This window comes from Suncus etruscus, chromosome 5 (genome assembly GCF_024139225.1).
Source record: "Suncus etruscus isolate mSunEtr1 chromosome 5, mSunEtr1.pri.cur, whole genome shotgun sequence".
Classification (NCBI taxonomy): domain Eukaryota; kingdom Metazoa; phylum Chordata; class Mammalia; order Eulipotyphla; family Soricidae; genus Suncus; species Suncus etruscus.
The window spans coordinates 156,940,150-156,959,078 of record NC_064852.1 but is presented as its reverse complement, the minus strand read 5'-3'; the positions used below and the strand labels follow the sequence as shown (position 1 = coordinate 156,959,078).

Here is an 18,929-nt window from a genome sequence, read left to right as displayed (position 1 = left end):
CTTTTCAAGCAAGGAAAATATCACTAATAATATGGGGAGATAACCCAGTGAAACAAGCAAAAAAAAAACGTAAGATTGGGTGCTAAAATAAACTGAAAGGAGGAAAATTAACAAGAGTTTGATTACAGATTTCAATAAGGGGGATGGGGGGAAGCATATTGGGGCCCAAAAGGCAAAGTCCAATCCCAACCACTTGTCCCAAAGTCATTCCATGGTGTTGAGGTTCCATACCCCAGCGAAGTAGATCAGTGTTATTGGTGAAGAGGGGCGTTCCGAAGGCAGCAATTCCTTCATAGAATGGTGGAATGGGCGAATAGCAGATTCAACAGTGTTCAGAGCTGGTGCCGGAGAGCGCCTGGGTGGAGGCGTTCACCATCTGCAGGATGAGGTCCGAGGTGGAAACTGGACCAAAAGGTTTAATGGTTAATCTAGGCATTAACAAAGCTAAAACATAATAATCATGATAAGCAAGAAACATTTTAGTAACAATATGGGGAGAAAGTCCAGTGGAGCAAACAAAATAAGTGGAGTTGGGGGCTTCAGTGAAGATGGAAGAGTTGTTAACCACAATGGTTTGATTGCAAATGTCCAATAGTTGGACAGGGGGGTGCATATATGGTCCGAGTAAGCAAAGTCCAACGCCCATGACCTGTCTTAAAGTTAAGCCATGGTGCGACTCAGCTCCCCATCAGAGGTCAGCAGGGTCGTTGGTGGCAGTGGGCATGTCACAGGAGGCAATTCCTTCAAGGGCTGCCAGGCAGAGTAGGGAATCCAACATGGCTTAACTTTAAGACAGGTCATGGGTGTTGGATTATATTGTGTGCTGCTAAGAAATAGTATGTAATACAACTGGGGATTTGAGGGACAAATTAATTGTATTGTACATGGGTTCAGTTTTGTTTTTCTTAATGTTCTTTGGCTGAAAGTTCAAGGCTGGGATATCATCGATGGAACTACTGAGAATTCTGTTTATGGGTGATTGTGCTTCCACTGTAACTTTACCCTGTCCTCTTTCTTTGCATCTTTGTTGTCATAATTAAAATTAAAAAAATGAAAAAAAATGAGAGATGCATAAAAGCTTCAAGCAACTATGCCCAAAAGACAGGTATAAGGGATGCTTGGGTCAGTGAACATGGGGCCACATTGTCCAGGAGTGAGCAATGTATCTGTAACTGAAAACAAATGTACAAATATAATCTTGATCTTTTTCCTTAAAAAAAATAAAATAAAATAAAATAAATAAAATATGTTAAAATTTCAGTAGCAACTTGTTCTAAAGACTGATATATTGTGACAGAGGACTAGGAAAACACTTTTAAATGCAACTGATGATTTTTGTTAATTTACTTGCCTTTGAACCCTGTGAGAAAAGACATCATGTACTCATGTTGGATATAGGCGTGTTTTTAGGGGGGTGTCAAAGAGAACATTTGTTAACATTGTGGTACAGAAAAGGGCAGAAAACCAGAAGTATTGAACCATAAACTCTCCATGTAGTCACTGGTGATAGATTGCCTCTCCAAGACCTCTATTTCATTAGCTATAAAACATGTTATTTGATGATCTGATCTTCCAAGTCCCTTCAAATTCCATGATGCTTTTAATTTATTCTGGATTGTTAATATATGAGGTTTATTGTTGAGTGAAACCAATTAAAGAGAAATGCTGAGGATAGTACAGAGAGTAGGATGCTTGCCCTGCATGAGACTGACCTGGGTTCCATCTCAGACACCCCATATGATGCCCTAAGCACACTAAGATTAATTCCTGAGTTCTGAGCCAGGAGTAACCCCTGAGCACATCCAGGTGCCCCCTTCCCCAACTAAATAAATAAATTAAAAAAAAAAACTGTTCCTACTTTGAAGACTTCAAGTGAATAATTTGTAAAAAAAATATTGTATACCAAATTAAAACATTTAGATCATTATAAAATATAGTTAAAGACATCTGATGCATTTCCACACTTAGAGCTTAAGACCAAAATTATATTTGATACTTGTTGTCAACTTGCTTATAAAATTTACTTTTTTTTTTTTTTTTTTTGTGGTTTTTTTGGGTCACACCCGGCAGTGCTCAGGGGCCACTCCTGGCTCCATGCTCAGAAATTGCTCCCGGCAGGCACGGGGGATCATATGGGACGCCGGGATTTGAACCGATGACCTTCTGCATGAAAGGCAAACGCCTTACCTCCATGCTATCTCTCCGGCCCCTAAAATTTACTTTTATAATATTAATTAACAATATTATTTTTAAAAAGGCTAACCACAAAATTTTCCATTACTCAAAAATAATTTTCTAATACAAATATAAAAGATTCAAATTTTTAACATTTTTGTGTCCTTTTGAATTTTAAAACACCAAAAAAAATTTTTCTTTCGAGTGAGAGTTCTTATCTTGCTCAAAAATTCCTGAGGCATAAACAAAGAAAGTTTAGTGCCCTTACCTCCCAGTTGCTTTTTCTCCCTAGAGAATTTTTTAACTCTTACAGACCTGAATTAGAAGGTTTTCTAATTTCCAATGTTTTAATAATTACTTTTCAACACCCAATGCACAAAACTTAATTACACAAATGCTTTTAGAAAAGGTACACTTATGCCACATAATTTAATTCAGAAACTTCACAATTATTTGAGGCCTTTTATGAGACACAACAAAATTCTGACAATAATTCTCTCTATTAATTCCACATGAACAGTTTTTGAATCTTTTTAATTCTACCCCCGCCACTCTCTGCCATATTTAGCAGAGTTATCAAACTTCTAACCACAAAGACACACACAGGCTAGCACTATTTCTGCTGAACTTAAGCCAAATTTTACCAACTTTAAGAGAGAAGTGATATTTTTTCTCCAAAATTTTTTTGGGGGGGGGCTACATCCGGTGGTGCTCAGGAATTACTCCTGGCTGTCTGCTCAGAAATAGCTCCTGGCAGGCATGGGGACCATATGGGACACCGGGATTCGAATCAACCACCTTTGGTCCTGGATAGGCTGCTTGCAAGGCAAACGCCGCTGTGCTATCTCTCCGGGCCCTCCAAAATTTTTGTCAGCATTTTGACTACACAGAAACTTACTGTCTCAAATACAGGTATAGAATATGCCACATATACACTACCTCTGCATAGATTAAAGGGCTTATTATGACATTTTTGAACACTTAAAACCTCATAATTTTACCAACTGTGCAGAAGTGTGATTAGTGGATATTATGGTATTACATAGGCAGTGTGTTTATTTAAAAGACCCATTCATAAATATGACATTTGCATTAGTAATAGGAGAGGACTATGTTATAATGGGAAAAATACAAACATGCATCTTTTAAAAAACTGTATAAACTTATTTGCTGGATAATGAATATCAATTTTTTCCTTAAAGGAGGCACATGCCAAAGGCCAATTATTTGTATTTTATATCAGCCAATTAATATGCTGTTTTATTTTAAGGTTGAGTAAGATAATTAGGTTTATTTTTAAAATATTTTTTTACAAAATTTATTACCTGTGCTACATATATTTGACAAAGTGTGAGGCAGAACCTTCCACTGATAATGCGGGGAGGGGCCAGCACAGTTTAACAGCAGGAAGGCTTAAGGCAAACCTTTTACAGAGAATGTCCTGATCTGAAATTTTTTTTTTTGGTTTTTGGGCCACACCCGGCAGTGCTCATGGGTTACTCCTGGCTGTCTGCTCAGAAATAGCTCCTGGCAGGCATGGGGGACCATATGGGACACGGGGATTCAAATCAACCACCTTTGGTCCTGGATTGGCTGCTTGCAAGACAAACGCCGCTGTGCTATCTCTCCAGGCCCTGAATGTCCTCCTCTGGAGGGGCGCTGGCCACAACGGGATAAAAGCCTTTGGAAGGTTCCAAATCTATGAGGCTGTCAGATTTAGGAGGGGCACTACTGGCCCGGGACTGGCTGCAGGAGGCCATTTCTATGTGGGCCTCGGCTTTTTCAATAATTTCTTTCTTAAGGGGGCTTCCTCCAATTGGATCTAACTCTGCACCAGTAACAATTTGACTAAGGGTGGACCAATAAAACTGCATAAACTTTTTATCTTGTTCCTTACCATATTTACTGTAATATTGTCCTAATTCATCACCAATTTGTTTCCAAGTACTAGAGACTATATGTGGTCTTGTGACCACAAACCAAGGGCAAATATCATGAATACAAATAAAAACTTTATTAAATCCTTCTTTTTAACTTTAATTTTTCTTTCACCCAGAGCTTTCTTGAGAGTTTTAATGAAAGCCTCCTCTTTGGATAGAGTAGTCCTCATTTTACCGGGATGATTGGACGGTGGTGTTAGTGATCACTATTAGGCTAACCTATCTGCACCCTGCCCAGTTAGGGTCTTACTGGTGTCTTATGATCAGGCTCTCGAGATGTGCTCCGTGATGCCGTCCAGTAGGTGATCCGTGCTTCAATATCACATTGGTGCCACTTGCGACCCCCGGGACCTCGGCCTGCAGGGTGGTCGAGGGTTGCAAATTTATTCGTGAGTCACGTAGAGGATTCGACCTAAAAGATAAAAGAGGGCTGGGAAAATGATGGACTGAAGGCGAGATTCCAATCAAGAGTCAAATTTATTGAGGGAAAGGTAGACTTTATATAGCATGAGCAAAACAAAGGAGTAGGGGGTGGTAATTTTTCACAGTAACATTCTGTTTTTCAAAGTTACATTTTACAGGGGACTTATAGGCATACAGCATTCTTTTTCAAGGATCATTGCCACAGGATATCTAATCTTGTACCTATCTTTATTGGAACAGCTTGTGGCTTGCGGTTTACGCCCTCCTTTCTTTAGGTCCAAGGGGGAAATGCCAGGAGCTGCAACATGCAGCTTGTCACGTAGACAATTTTAGCACAGGCACCAGAGACTTCATTTTCTCTTTAGTTAAAGGGCCTCCAACAGAACTGCAAGGTCTATTTCTTTTTTTGTTTGTTTGTTTGTTTGGTTGGTTTTTGGGTCACAACCGGCAATGCTCAGGGATTACTCCTGGCTCTATGCTCAGAAATCACTCCTGGCAGGCTCGGGACCATATGGAATTCCGGGATTTAAACCACCGACCTTCTGCATGCAAGGCAATTGCTTTACCTCCATGCTATCTATCCAGCTCTGCAAAATCCATTTCTATACATGCACTTCCCTATGTGTTTGATGTGGTTTTAGTTTTAGTTGCTTGGTATTTTCCATGTATCTGCTTGTTTTGTTTTCTGTAGAATTTTGAGTCATTTGGTTGTGCTGAAGGCTTTTTCTTGAGTCTACACAGAGGTTCACTCCGGGGACTTGAGGGGACACTGGCTTGTGCCTGAGATTGACCGTGGGTTGTCCCTCTCTGTGCCCTCTATGGCACTATTGCTCAGGCTCCTTCATGCAACCACATTTCCCCTCAGTAAACCAGTTGCACTCCTAAATGCTCCTTGTCTGCAGTCTTGTAGTTTGTGGTTCTAATTGGAGAACAGGACCAAAGGATCTTTCTGGAAGACATAGTTGCTGAGATTCAGGTGTTTTTACATACACTGAAACAGATTTGTGTGGAGTAAACTGTGAGTGTTGATAACCCCAAGCACAGGCTTGATTCACTCAGTAGACCCTCAGTTTACATTCTCACAGCTTGTATCCTGGGTAGAGATGGACTCTGGGGACAATAGGGTTTAATATGTATTTAACATTTTGGACCACAATTAGAGTTGCTGTTTCAGCTCCTTCTGCCTCTTTAGTCAGTCATTTAACCCAAAAACATACAATAAATCTAGTGCAGAGATGGGTCATATATGGTGTGTGCAAAGCAACGCTTGCATTTACATTCTAGAATAGTCTGTATATTATGTTGGCAGATCTGGCTTTCTACCATAATTTCTGATGATCTTTCATTCTGGGTGCCCATTGAGAGAGGGACTTGAATGTGGGCTGCTTATAAGAGCAGAAGGGAAAGTTCTTGAGTCACTCTGGAGCACTGAGAGTACCATATTTTCCGGCATATAAGACAACCCCCTAATTTTGCAGTTAAAACATAAGTTTAGGCCTATATTCGCTGTATCAGGCAGAACTTTCCTGTGCTGCATGTGTTCCTGTGCTCATGTACCACAGTGAGTCAATCACAAGCAAAGGTTCAAAGGTTATACTGTAATAGACGTCCTCTCTGACTCTGGCCAATGAGCAGGCTTTTTACAGTGTAGATTCGGGTACAGAACATTGTGTAATTTGCATGCATAAAAGGCCTGCTTGTATTGGCTGAGTTAGAGAGGCATTCCGAGCAGCCTTGCAATGATTGGTGCAGGATCGAGTTGGAAGATTCGTTTTGTGGCAATATTCAGACAATTTTTGTTTAGCAGCATATTGAAACATTTTTCGGGATATACTTGGCGTATAAGATGACCCATATTTTCGGTTGACTTTTTTTTTGTTTCAAAAGTCGTCTTATACGCCGGAAAATATGGTACCTGTTCTCTCCCCAGTGCCCTGGATGATCCTTGGCCCTCAAACCCTCTGTATGTGCTTATGACATGGTCTCCTTCCCTGTGGTGGCTGTGAACATCTCTCTGGAGGAATGGCTGTGCCTGGATGCCTCTCAGTGGAAGCTCTACAGAGATGTGATGCTGGAGATTTATGAACACCTAATGGAAGTGGGTAAGAGCTGCTCTGGGGACTCTGCTGTGGCCTGTATCCTGGGGTTACATGGAGGTACCAGCATTAAGCTGGGATCTGATTTCAACAGGGGATGTGATTCTGCTGAAACCTATTTTTCAGCCTTTCAGCTCCTGACTTACTCCTGACTTTCAGATGAGTCCATCTTTCTATTTTTAAATGTCTTTTTTCCGGGGGTTGGGGGGGGTCCACACCTGGCAGTGCTCAGGGGTTACTCCTGGCTCCACGCTCAGAAGTTGCTCCCAGCAGGCTCCGTGGACCATATGGGGTGCTGGGATTCAAACCAATGACCTTCCGCATGCAAGGCAAATGCCTTACTTACAACCATGTTAACTCTTCGGCCCCCTTAAATGTCTTCTCAGTGGCCAGGGAAATCATGCATTTTGTCAGGTTTTACAATACCTGCCAAACTAGGTTTCATCCCTGTATCGGCATATGTTCTCCTAAGCCTTCCAGATGTCCTTCATTAGCACTCAACCCTGATCACTTTGGGTTTGGCCAAAAACACATGAATCATTGGATCTTGGTCTCACCTGGGAGTATTCAGAACTTATTCTGGACACTGATCAGTCCTGTCGGGTTTGGGGATCATCTTGGGTATTAATTATCATTCCTGGCTTGCCCTTCTTTATAGTTACATGTTCACCTCTCCACTATCGCTTCAATCCTAATGAGACTACAACATTGATAAGTCACTGAATTTCTTTCTGTGATTTCGAAGTACCACCCAATAGCAGTTCTTCCAGTGCTTCCTGGGACATTATGTTGGGCAGGGATGATGTCCCTGCATAGAGAGCATGTTTCCCAATCCTTTGCATCCTCTCCCTGGCCAGGGACAGTTTGACATGAAAATTACCTATTAGAATTTCCTACTAAACAACTCAAAAAAGGATGGGGTCAACTACATCTACATAAGGAAATACACAATAAGTATACCTATTAAAGATATGTATCTAAAGAATATACAAAGAAATTATGCATATTCTTTTTAAATCTCAAGATATTCTAGGCAGGGAATAAGATTCAGAGCTCTGCTTCAGTCTGTGATGTGGTTCATGGAGTTTGAAAAACGGATCCCAACTGTAAGGAATTGTGGAATGTCTTTAGCTAAAGGTCTCAAAAGCAGAATCAGGTACTGAGCAACAGTCCAAAGTAAAGGGAGGTGGGAGAAAAGTGGCTGTCAAGAGCAAATCAGTAGCTGTGACAGCTGCATCTTCTAGCTGTCCTTTTGCTTTGGGAGCTGGCTTGATACAGGTTCGAGAGGGGTTCCATTTCCTCAGCATTAGGCCTGAGGGTAAAAAGGATTAAATAGGGAGAAATAACATACCAGAGTGAGAGAACAAAAGGATTCAAAAGGATTTGTAAAGTGTTAAGCGGGGTCGGGGAAGGATTATATTTATAACTTGGAAGGATTGTTTTCAATATAGGCATGTACAATATAAGTGGGCACTAGACATAAAGGTAGCCATCACACATACAGTCACACATATATAGACAATAAAGATAGATCCATAGGTTGCAGTTGAAAAACTGACCCGGGTGGAACAGGTCGGAGTGCTTAAATAATAGCAAGCTGACAGGTCAAATGGAAAAAATTTTCAATTTCAAGTAAAATTATCATTGGTGAAGGTAAACTTTGCTGACAAAAGTGTTTTGGGGTTAAATTGTGCATAGAACATTTTTAAAACAATCATAATGGGTCTTCAGCATCTAGGTTCCTTTTTTGAAAGCAAACTGAGAACATGGGCATTATGATATATGGTAATAGTAATCTAGGTTTAATGGAAAATAAATTGCAAAACCTATTCAGTGAATTAACACTAGTATGAGTCTGTGGCATTGTCTAATAAGAGTGGAGAGTATGGACATACTTTTCCTACTGCTTGACCTTCGTGGAAAAGATTTTAGTGTTTAGCCATTAAGAATAATGTTCGCTAAGAGACTTTTATAGATAACTTTTATTCTCTTGAAGATTCTTTACACAACTGTTTTCTGAGGGTTTTTTCTTGAGTGAGTGTTAGATTTTATCAGATGCCTTTTCTGCTTTGATACATATGATTATGTTGCTTTTATCCTTTTAACAATGTGGAATATGATGTTGATTTATTATATACTGAACCATCCATGCATCGTTAGGATAAAACACTCGAACACCATGTAAAATTATTTTGTTTTTGTTTTTGTTTTTTTGACCACCGGTCATGACGCTTTGAGTACTCCTGGCTCTGACCTCAGAAATCATGGGGCCAGAGTGGTGGCACTAGAGGTAAGGCATCTGCCTTGCCCAAGGTAGCCTACGACAGACCATGGTTCGATCCCCTGGCATCCCACATGGTCACCCCAAGCCAGGAGCAATTTCTGAGCATGTAGCCAGGAATAAACCCTGAGCGTCAATGGGTGTGACCCCAAAACAAAAACAAAAAAAAAAAAAGAAATCACACCTGGCTTGGTGGACTATGTGGGATGCCAGCAGATCAAGCTGCTATTCCTTTTAGGTTAGGCATGTGTAAGGCAAATGCCCTATTGCTTGTGCCACTGCTTTGGCCCCACCATGTTTAATCTTTCTGTTGTATTGTTGGATTCGGTTTGCCTAGATTGGATTGAAGATTTTTCTTGGTGTTATCTCTGTACACTTTGGGAATGAGCATGATACTCTTTTAGAAAGTAGTGGAGGATTCCCATCTTTTTAAGATCAATAGTAATCAGTAAGTCTTCTCTGTTTGATAAAATTCACCTGTAAACAAGTCCCATCCTGCAAAGTTTTTTAATTACTGTTTTGATTTTCTTGTGATAGACCTAGTTAGGCCTTCTACTTCCTCCTAATTCAGTATGGGGATGTGATATTTTTCTAGAAATCTGTCCAATTCCTTTTGGATATCTAGCTTAACTGAACATCATTGTTCAAAATAAGTTTTCAAGGGAAGGGGTGGGAAGAAAATAAGCTCTTATGATGTTTTGGATTTTTTGGGTTTCTGTAGTAATCTCTCTTTCATTTCTGACTTAATTTATTTGAGTATTTTCCCTTTTTTTCTTGTGAGTCTGCTAGCAGTTTGTCTATCTTATTTATTGTTTGTTAAAAATTCATCACCCAGGGGCCGGGAAGGTGGCACTAGAGGTAAGGTGTCTGCCTTGCAAGCGCTAGCATAGGACTGACCGTGGTTCAATCCCCCCGTGTCCCATATGGTCCCCCCAAGCCAGGGGTGATTTCTGAGCGCATAGCCAGGAGTAACCCTTGAGCGTCAAACAGGTGTGGCCCGAAAACCAAAAAAAAAAAAACAAAAAAAAAACAAAAGGGCCCCGAGATAGCGCAGTGGCATTTGCCTTGCAAGCAGCCGATCCAGGACCAAAGGTGGTTGGTTCAAATCCCGGTGTCCCATATGGTCCCCCGTGCCTGCCAGGAGCTATTTCTGAGCAGACAGCCAGGAGTAACCCCTGAGCACCGCCGGGTGTGGCCCCCCCCCAAAAAAAAAAAGATAAAACAAAAAACTCATCACCTGGTCTTACTAATATTTCACTTTTTTTGTTTCTATATTGTTGATTTCTGCTGTTTTTGTTTTTGGTTTGGTTTTTCAATCACACTTGGTGGCGTTCAAGGGTTACTCCCTGAATTACTCTCAGAAATTGCTCCTGCAGGCTCAGGACCACATGGGGTGCTGAGGATTGAAGAGAAATGCTTTCAGGTTTGTGGAATGTGAGGCAAATTTCCTACTGCTGTGCTATCACACCAGCCCCTGCTCTTTTGTTTTGTTTTGTTTTGTTTTGTTTTTCTTTTTTGGTTTTTGGGCCTCACCCAGTTACACTCGGGTTACTCCTGGCTTTGCGCTCAGAAGTCGCTCCTGGTTGGAGGACCATATGGGATGCCGGAGAATCGAACCGCAGTCTGTCCGAGGCTAGTGCTGGCAAGGCAGACACCTTACCTCTAGTGCCACCGCGCCAGCCCCAAGTTTTTTTTTTAATTTCTTTTGCTCAGCTCATGTTTGGTTTTTTTGCTCTTGGTCTTCAGATAACCACTTTCTCCAAAAATAAGATAGTGTATTATATTAATTTTTGCTCCCAAAGATGTGCTAGATCTTATTTTCAGGACATGTCTTATTTTCTATTTTTTGTTTGTTTGTTTTTTGGGGGGGTCACACCCGGCAGCGCTCAGGGGTTACTCCTGGCTCTATGCTCATAAATCGCTCCTGTTGGGCTCACGGGACCATATGGGATGCTGGGATTCGAACCAATGACCTTCTGCATGAAAGGCAGATGGCTTACCTCCATACTATCTCTCCAGCCCCAAGATGTCTTATTTTCAACGAGGAATATGGTATACATATACTGTGAAATGAAAATAAAGGAAATTTTTACTTATGTATGGTACAGCACCATGATTCTCCATTATGTCACTTGTTGCAATAGGCCAGGCAGGGTGGCCCTAACAGCCAGTTTATGGTAAATTAATTATCATTCCAAGACAGAGCCTAGGGGTCTTATTTTTGGGGAATGCCTTATATTTCACCCAGCAGGAAATCTATTAAGTATGTCTTATTTTCAGATGATGATTTATTTTCACGAAACATGGTACATAAGGTGTACCAATAGGTTCTAGATTTTGGCTTTTTTTCTTTCCTATTGTAGGCCTCTTATTACTATAAATTATACCCTAATTACTGCTTTTGCTGTGTCTCATAGATGTTGGCAGATTTTTTTTTTATAATCATTTGTTTAAAGGAATCGCTATTTCTTTATTTCCTCTTTGATCCATCTGTTGTTGAGCAGCATGTTGTTTAGTATCCAGGTGTTAGATTTTCCATTTATAGTCTGACAGAGTGTTTGGTATAATTTTTATATGTGTGAGTTTATGTAAGTTAGACATGTGTCCTAAAATGTGATCTATTCTAGGGAAGGTTTCATGCGCACTTAAGAAGAATGTGTATTAAATTGTTTGAAGATGAAAGGCCCTGTATAGATTCATTAGTCTTAGTTTTTCTAGTGTCTATGTAGGGCTCTTATATCTTTGTTAGTGTCTCACCTAATGAATTTGTATTGGCAATAATGGCATGCAGAAATCTCCCATTATATCACAATTCCTTTTATGTTTCTCTAGGTTTGTGAGCAAAAGCCTTGCTGGCTCTATGTTTGATGAATAAGGGTTAGTACTTTTTGAACTATTGCTCCTAGGATCAATAATTAGTGTTCATCTTTGTCTTTAAATACTTCCTTGAGATTTCATGCAATTTGGTCTGCTATAAATATGACTCTCAGTCTTTTTTGTGTTCCAGTAGCTTGTATCATTGTATTCCATCTTTTTCCTTTGAGCCTGTGTCTATCCTGAACTTTGAATTGTATTTTCTGCAGGCATCAGAAATTTCCTGATTCAACCTGCTACTCTGCCTTTTGATGGGAGACTTTATTTCATTGATATTTAAGGAAATGACAGAAAAGGCTATTTTGCCATTATATTTGTAGGACAGTTGTTATAATTGGGAATTTGGTTTATGTAATTGCTCCTTGAGTAGTTCATTTAGAATTGGTTTGTTTACGTGCTCGCTTCGGCAGCACATATACTAAAATTGGAATGATACAGAGAAGATTAGCATGGCCTCTGCACAAGGTTGACATGAAAATTCACAAAGTGTTCCATAAAATTAAAAAAAAAAGATGTGGTTTGTTTAGTATCTGTATTCTGAGGGGTTTTGTTTGTTTGTTTCAGAATGTTTTTGACCCTCCCTCCCTTGTAAATAAGAGGTTAACCTGATAGTGATCTCTAGGTTGAAATTTTCTCTTATTCAGTAGAATTTATGTCATTCCTCCTTTTATTCCCTTGTTTCAAATGGGAGATCTGTTTTGATTCATATGTCCTTTCTTTGTAATTAAGGTGCTTCTTCATTACTTCCTTACTGCTTTAAAGATTTGATCTGTCTCTGTTTTATTGTTTGTTTGATTGTTTGTTTGGATTAATGTATCTCTTCATGTTCTGTCAGGCAGTTTTGTTTAGTTGTCTTTTTACCACTTAGATTTGTACAGTAGCCTCTTTTCAGAGAGTAGGAAAGTTACCTGCTATTATCTACTTTACACCTGTTCTTCTCTTTTCCCATTTTGCCCTCATCTGGTACTCCTATAAATCGGAAATTATTTCTCTTTGTTCTTTAAGCACCCTACATTTGTTCCACTGTTTTATCTCTCTCTCTTTTTTTTTGAATTTTGGGCCACACCCGGCAGTGCTCAGGGGTTATTCTTGCTCTCTGCTAAGAAATCACTTCTGGCAGGCATGGAGACCATATGGGATCCCGGGATTTGAACCACCAATGGTCCTGGGTCAGCAACTTGCAAGGAAAATGTCTTACCACTATGCTATCTCTCTTTTTGTTTGATTTTGGGGTCAAACCGGGCAGTGTTCTGAGGATACTCCTGGTTCTGTGCTCAGAAATCCCTCCTAGTAGTCTTGGGAGACCAGATGGGATGCTGGAAATTGAGCCACAATCTCCAAGGCGAGTACCCTACCATTGCTCACACTATCTCTCCAGTCCCTCCCTCCCTTCCTTCCTTTTTTCCTTTTTAAAAGGTCACACCCAATGATGCTCAGAAATCACTCCAGCTTTGATAGACCATATGGGACACCTGGAATAGAACCACTGTTCCTCCTAGGTTAGGCGCTTGCAATGCATTTGCCCTACCTCTTGAGCCACCACTCCCACCCAGCTCTCCTTTCTTTTTTTTTTTCTCTCTCCTTTTTTTTTTGACTTCTTTAATCAGCTCTGCTTTCTAATTTGTCTTTAAGATTGTCAATGAGATTTCCTACCTTGTAATTCTAGCCATGGTGGTTTGCTGACATGTTTTTCAGTCCCTCAATTTTATTTTTATGGAGTCTCATTTTCCAAAAGAGTTCTTTGAGTTGGTTGAATTGTCCAGCGTTAAATTATGTTTTTTATCTTTTTATTCCCAGCTTTAGATTTCTTTGTGTGTGTGTGTTTTTTTTTTGTGTGTGTGTGTGTGTGTGTTTTAGTTTTTGGGTCACACCCAGCGGTGCTCAGGGGTTACTCCTGGCTGTCTGCTCAGAAATAGCTCCTGGCAGGCACGGGGGACCATATGGGACACCGGGATTCAAACCAACCACCTTTGGTCCTGGATCGGCTGCTTGCAAGGCAAACGCCGCTGTGCTATCTCTCCGGGCCCAGCTTTAGATTTCTTAAAGTTTGCTGGCTAGTAAGTTCTTGATTTCTTTGCTAAAACATTGTTTATTTTAGATCCTCATCTGTAATGTCCATGCATAATTGTGGACTTGGCAATTTGTCAGGATTTCTTTCTATATACCTAACTTCAGGAGTCTTCCTTATTTCTCTCTCTCTCTTTCTCTCTCTCTCTCTCTTTTCTTTTCTTTTTCGGTTTTTGAGTCACACCTGGCATTGCTCAGGGGTTACTCCTGGATCTATGCTCAGAAATCACTCTTGGCATGGTCAGGGGACCATATGGCATGCCAGGATTTGAACCACCGACCTTCTGCATGAAATGCAAACACCTTATCTCCATGCTATCTCTCCGGCCCCCCTCAATTAGATTCTTGATTTCATTTCAACCTGATATCATCTGTGCAATGGCAAACATGCATATTGAGAGCAGAGAGTCTTTTTAATCTGTTCCATGGTTTGTCAGCTTTCAATAGAATCTAAGACTCATGCACAAGCTTCAGTCCGTTTCCCATTATCTAACCCCAAAAAATGTCCTTCTGGGCAGGGCATTGCAAGGTGAAACCTGTGCTAATCTCCTGGTTCGAGGATGGAATCCTGGAGAGGCTGCTGAGAGGTATGTTTGCAGGTGAGTATGGGATGATGTTCCTGGGATCGTCATGGATTGGAAGTGGAACATTGTGGGCCTGTGTGAAATGGGGGCCCTGGACTTGGGGCATCATGCTCCCAGATCATTGGTGCAGGAATTCTCCTGCTCCCATTCACTGCCCTTAATGCTGAACCCAAAAACTAAAGAGAGATTTTGAGTATGGAGTTTGTTAACTTTACAAGGTATAGTAAATGTAAATGGTAAGATAAAACATACTGTTAGAGACCAACATGCAGGGAGTGATCCCATAACCCAGAGCAAGGAATAAGTTGTGGGTACCTCTGCATGTACCTTCTAATTCCAAAGAAAGAAATTGGAATATTTAAGAATATGAAGTCTTATCTTGCTCTATACACAAAATAAGGAAAGCCAGGAGAACAGAATTTAGCAGGAGATAGAGCTAAGGTCTAGACACCCTTGTCAACTCTACTCTGACCAAAATATTACTCTTTCAGCAGAAACAAAGCCAGAAATCTACCCATGTCCCTTCTGCTCATGGACTTTCTCCACTCGGAACTTCCTCAATCATCACATGAACCCAAGTCTTCCCTCTCGGATCTTCCCAGGAACATCGGCAAGAGAGCAAGCTCTATCAGAGAACTCCTATCCACATAATCAAAACCAGTGGCAAAAACATTCTAATATTTATAATGACAAAACAAGAAATTACATACTTGAAAGTCAAAAGCACAAAGAAAGCTCCATACCTTTAGATAAAAAAAATTTCAACAGCCTTATCTAGATTATCTTACAGTCAAATAGGGAGCTCTAATAAATATGATTTTCAAATGAGGAAAAAACTAACACATGGCATACATTAAATCCAGAGGACACAGGTAAAGTAGGTCAAGGATTAGGAATAATAAGACGTTTAAGAGATAAGAATGAGGGGCCGGGCGGTGGCGCTGGAGGTAAGGTGCCTGCCTTGCCTGCGCTAGCCTAGGACGGACCGCGGTTCGATCCCCCGGCGTCCCATATGGTCCCCCAAGAAGCCAGGAGCAACTTCTGAGCACATAGCCAGGAGTAACCCCTGAGCGTCACAGGGTGTGGCCCAAAAACCAAAAAAAAAAAAAAAAAAAAAAAGAGATAAGAATGTGAGGCTTAGAAAAGGTGTCACTATTATATCAAAGGTGGTACACCAGAAGACACAGAAGAGAAACCTCATGTTTTGAGGGAGTGTGGGCAAGGCTTTAGTCAAAGGTCAAAACTTAACACACATTTCAGGACATACACAGGAGGAATGTGGGCAAGGCTTCAGTCAGAGGTCAAATCTCATCACACACCAGAGGACACACACAGGGGAGAAACCCCATGTTTGTAGGGAATGTAGGAGAGGCTTCAGTCATAGGTTACGCCTCATCACACACCAAAGGATACACACAGGAGAGAAGCCCCATGTTTGTGGGGAGTGTGGGCAAGGCTTCAGAGATAGGTCACATCTCATCACACATCAGAAGGCACTACAGGGGAGATGCCCCATGTTTGTAGGGAATGTGGGCGAGGCTTCAACCTGAGGTCACATGTTATCACACACAAGATGATACACACAGGTTAGAAGCCTTTTGTTTGCCAGGAGTGTGGGCGAGGCTTCAGTCAGAAGTCACATCTCATCACACATCAGAGGTCGCACACGGGAGAGAAACTTCACATTTGCAGGGACTGTGGGCGAGGCTTCAGTCTGAGGTCGCATCTCATCAGACACTGAGGATACACATGGGGAGAAGCCCCATGTTTGCAGGGACTGTGGGCGCAACTTCAGGCAGAGGTCGCATCTCATCACACACCAGAGAACACACGGGAGAAGCCCCATGTTTGCAGGGACTGTGGGAGAGGCTTCAGTCAGACCTCGAGTCTCAGCACTCACCAGAAGATACACACGGGAGAGGCTCCATTTTTGCAGCTAGTGTGGGCAAGGCTTCAATCAGGGCTATTCTTATCAAACACCAGGGCACCCACACACAGGTTAGAACCCTCTATTTCAAGCAGAGGGGACGGATGAAAAATAAACAGCTTATTAGTATCCACAGAGAACAAATGCAGCCAACACAAACTGCATAACCTACCTGAGAGAGTGGCCAGAGAAAGGTACAAACATCTGACACCATATTCCCTCTGGGCACTAATAAACTTTGTTTTGGTATAGTTCTGATCTCTAATATTTCCTTCCCCTTGAAAGCTGTAGGGAATAGAATGGATAGAAAACTTGTACAGAGAATCAGTCTCTGGGGGTCAGTGCAGTGGCACTAGAGGTGAAGCATGAGCCTAGGGTGGACTGTGGTTTGATCCCCTTGCGTCCCATATGGTCCCCCAAATCAGGAGCTATTTCTGAGCGCATAGCCAGGAGTAATCCCTGAGCATCAATGGGTGTGGCCCCCCAAAAGAAAGAATCAGTCCTTGATTAAGTATATATTTGAGATCAGTTAGGTTAAATTATTAATAAATTGATTCCTAGGGTCTGGAGAGGTGGCTTAAATGGTAGGGTACATGCCTTGCATGCACTGACCTAGGATGGACCACGATTTAATCTCCTGGCATCCATATGGTTCCCCAAGCCAGAAGCGATTTCTGAGCACATAGCCAGGAGTAATCCCTGAGCATGACCAGGTATGACCCCCCCCCCCAAAAAAAATTGATTTCTAGCCCCAGGAGAGAAGTCTCAGATTTAAAATGAAGTCTCGGTGGGGCCCGAGTGATAGCACAGAGGTAAGGCATTTGCCTTGCATAAAGCCAACTCCCGACTGACAGTGGTTTGAATCCCAGTGTCCCATATGGTCCCCCATGTCAGGAGAGATTTCTGAGTGAATATCCAGGAGTAACCCCTGAGCATCACCAGCTGTGGCCCAAAAACCAAAAATTTTTTCATTTTCTAGCCCCAGAAGAAAAGTCTCAAATTTAAAATAAAGTCTTGGTGGGGCCCAAGTGATAGCACAGAGGTAAATATTTGCCTTGCACGCAGCCCACCTAGGAAGGGCAGGTGGTGGTTCGAATCCTGGCTTCCCATATGGCTCCCCAAACCAGGAGTGATTTCTGAGTGCATAGCCAGGAGTAACCCCTGGGTGTCACCAGCTGTGGCCCAAAAAGCTGCAAGCGGCCAACTAGGACCTATGTTGGTTCAAATCCTGGCATCCCATATGGTCCATTGTGCCTGCCAGGAGCAATTTTTGAGCACAGAGCCAGGAGTTACCCCTGAGCAACACTGCTGGGTGTAGCCCAAAAATCAATAAAAATTTGTCTTGTTTTGGCTTCATTCCTGGCACTGTATCACTGAGCTTGGGAGCAGAAATCTTGCATGTGGGAGTTTCTGGACCCTTAGCTATGTGTCCATTACTTCCTGCATCAACGTTTGTTTCCAGATCTGTGTTTCCAATGCCCTGTATTTGGGGTATGAGGTTTCCACTTGTGCTGATATATTTTATACGTAGCCACTCATCAGATACATCTTTTGTGCTGCAAAAAACCAATGACTGGAAATTAACAAACTGTGCTAGCAACCAAACAGGATTGTTAACTACAATTGTAGTGGGTGTCAGGGAAGAGAGATTGAAACAACACAGATTGGGGGCCAGAAAGATAGCACAGTGGTAGGGTATTTGCCATGCACGCAGCCAAATGGTGGTTCATATCCCAGCATCCCATATGGTCCCTCGAGTCTGCCAGAAGTGATCTCTGAGTGCAGAGCCAGGAGTAACATTTGAATGCCGCTGGGTGTGACCCTACCCCCCCAAAAAAAACACAATAAATCCTTCAGGCTCTTTGAATATTACACAGGGTTAATAAAATGCTGGGGCCAAAGAGATCGTGGAGGTAGTGTGTTTGCCTTGCATGCAGAAGGACGTTGGTTCGCATCCCGGCATTCCATATGGTCCCCCCCCCTGAGCGCTGCCAGGTGTGACCCAAAAACAAAAACAAAATCCCAAGAAAATACTTCAATAAACTAAAATCCTATTATTTTGAGTATCAAAATACTTGAAGCAAATAGAGAGAGAGAGAGACAAGAAACATGATACAGTAATGCTGGCTCTTTCAAAATCAAAACAATCTGGACATTTTTCAAGGAGCAATAGAGCATGACATTCCGTTCTTGGAAACTGCCAAAGAAATAGGAATTGAACTAAATAAATATATACATACATCAGAGAACTGAGCTTACCAGATAGGGGGAGAATGGGTTGACTTGTTCTATAGAATTGAGTTACTCTCATGCCTTGACATAAGGCACCTCTGTTTAAGGGGAATTCTGCAGGCCCACTAGATACAATCTGTAGATTTTCCTAGAGCAGATGGCTATAGGATCACCCCACAGGTTTCCCCAAAAAGCCCGCGGAGAGCTCTTGCCCTACATGGAGAGTTGAGGAATTCCCGAAGAGATATTTCTGAAATTCATGTCTTGGTACTGGCATCACATGTCCATTTATTTGGCATTTTTTGTTGTTTTTTGGGTCATACCCAGCAG

At 41.6% G+C, this 18,929-nt stretch overlaps 1 protein-coding gene and 1 non-coding gene across 2 annotated transcripts; both read left to right on the top strand.

Moving 5' to 3' along the window:
• The first annotated feature begins 6,510 nt into the window (after positions 1 to 6,510).
• Positions 6,511 to 15,648, top strand: LOC126008748 (zinc finger protein 560-like). Its single transcript, XM_049772974.1, has 4 exons — positions 6,511 to 6,640; positions 14,375 to 14,455; positions 14,935 to 15,050; positions 15,607 to 15,648. Exons 1-4 carry the CDS (start codon positions 6,517 to 6,519, stop codon positions 15,646 to 15,648), a joined length of 363 nt encoding a protein of 120 aa, XP_049628931.1. The 5' UTR covers positions 6,511 to 6,516.
• Positions 12,184 to 12,290, top strand: LOC126010679 (U6 spliceosomal RNA). The gene has a single exon (XR_007496695.1). It is a non-coding gene; the product is annotated as a U6 spliceosomal RNA (small nuclear RNA).
• Positions 15,649 to 18,929: the final 3,281 nt, after the last annotated feature.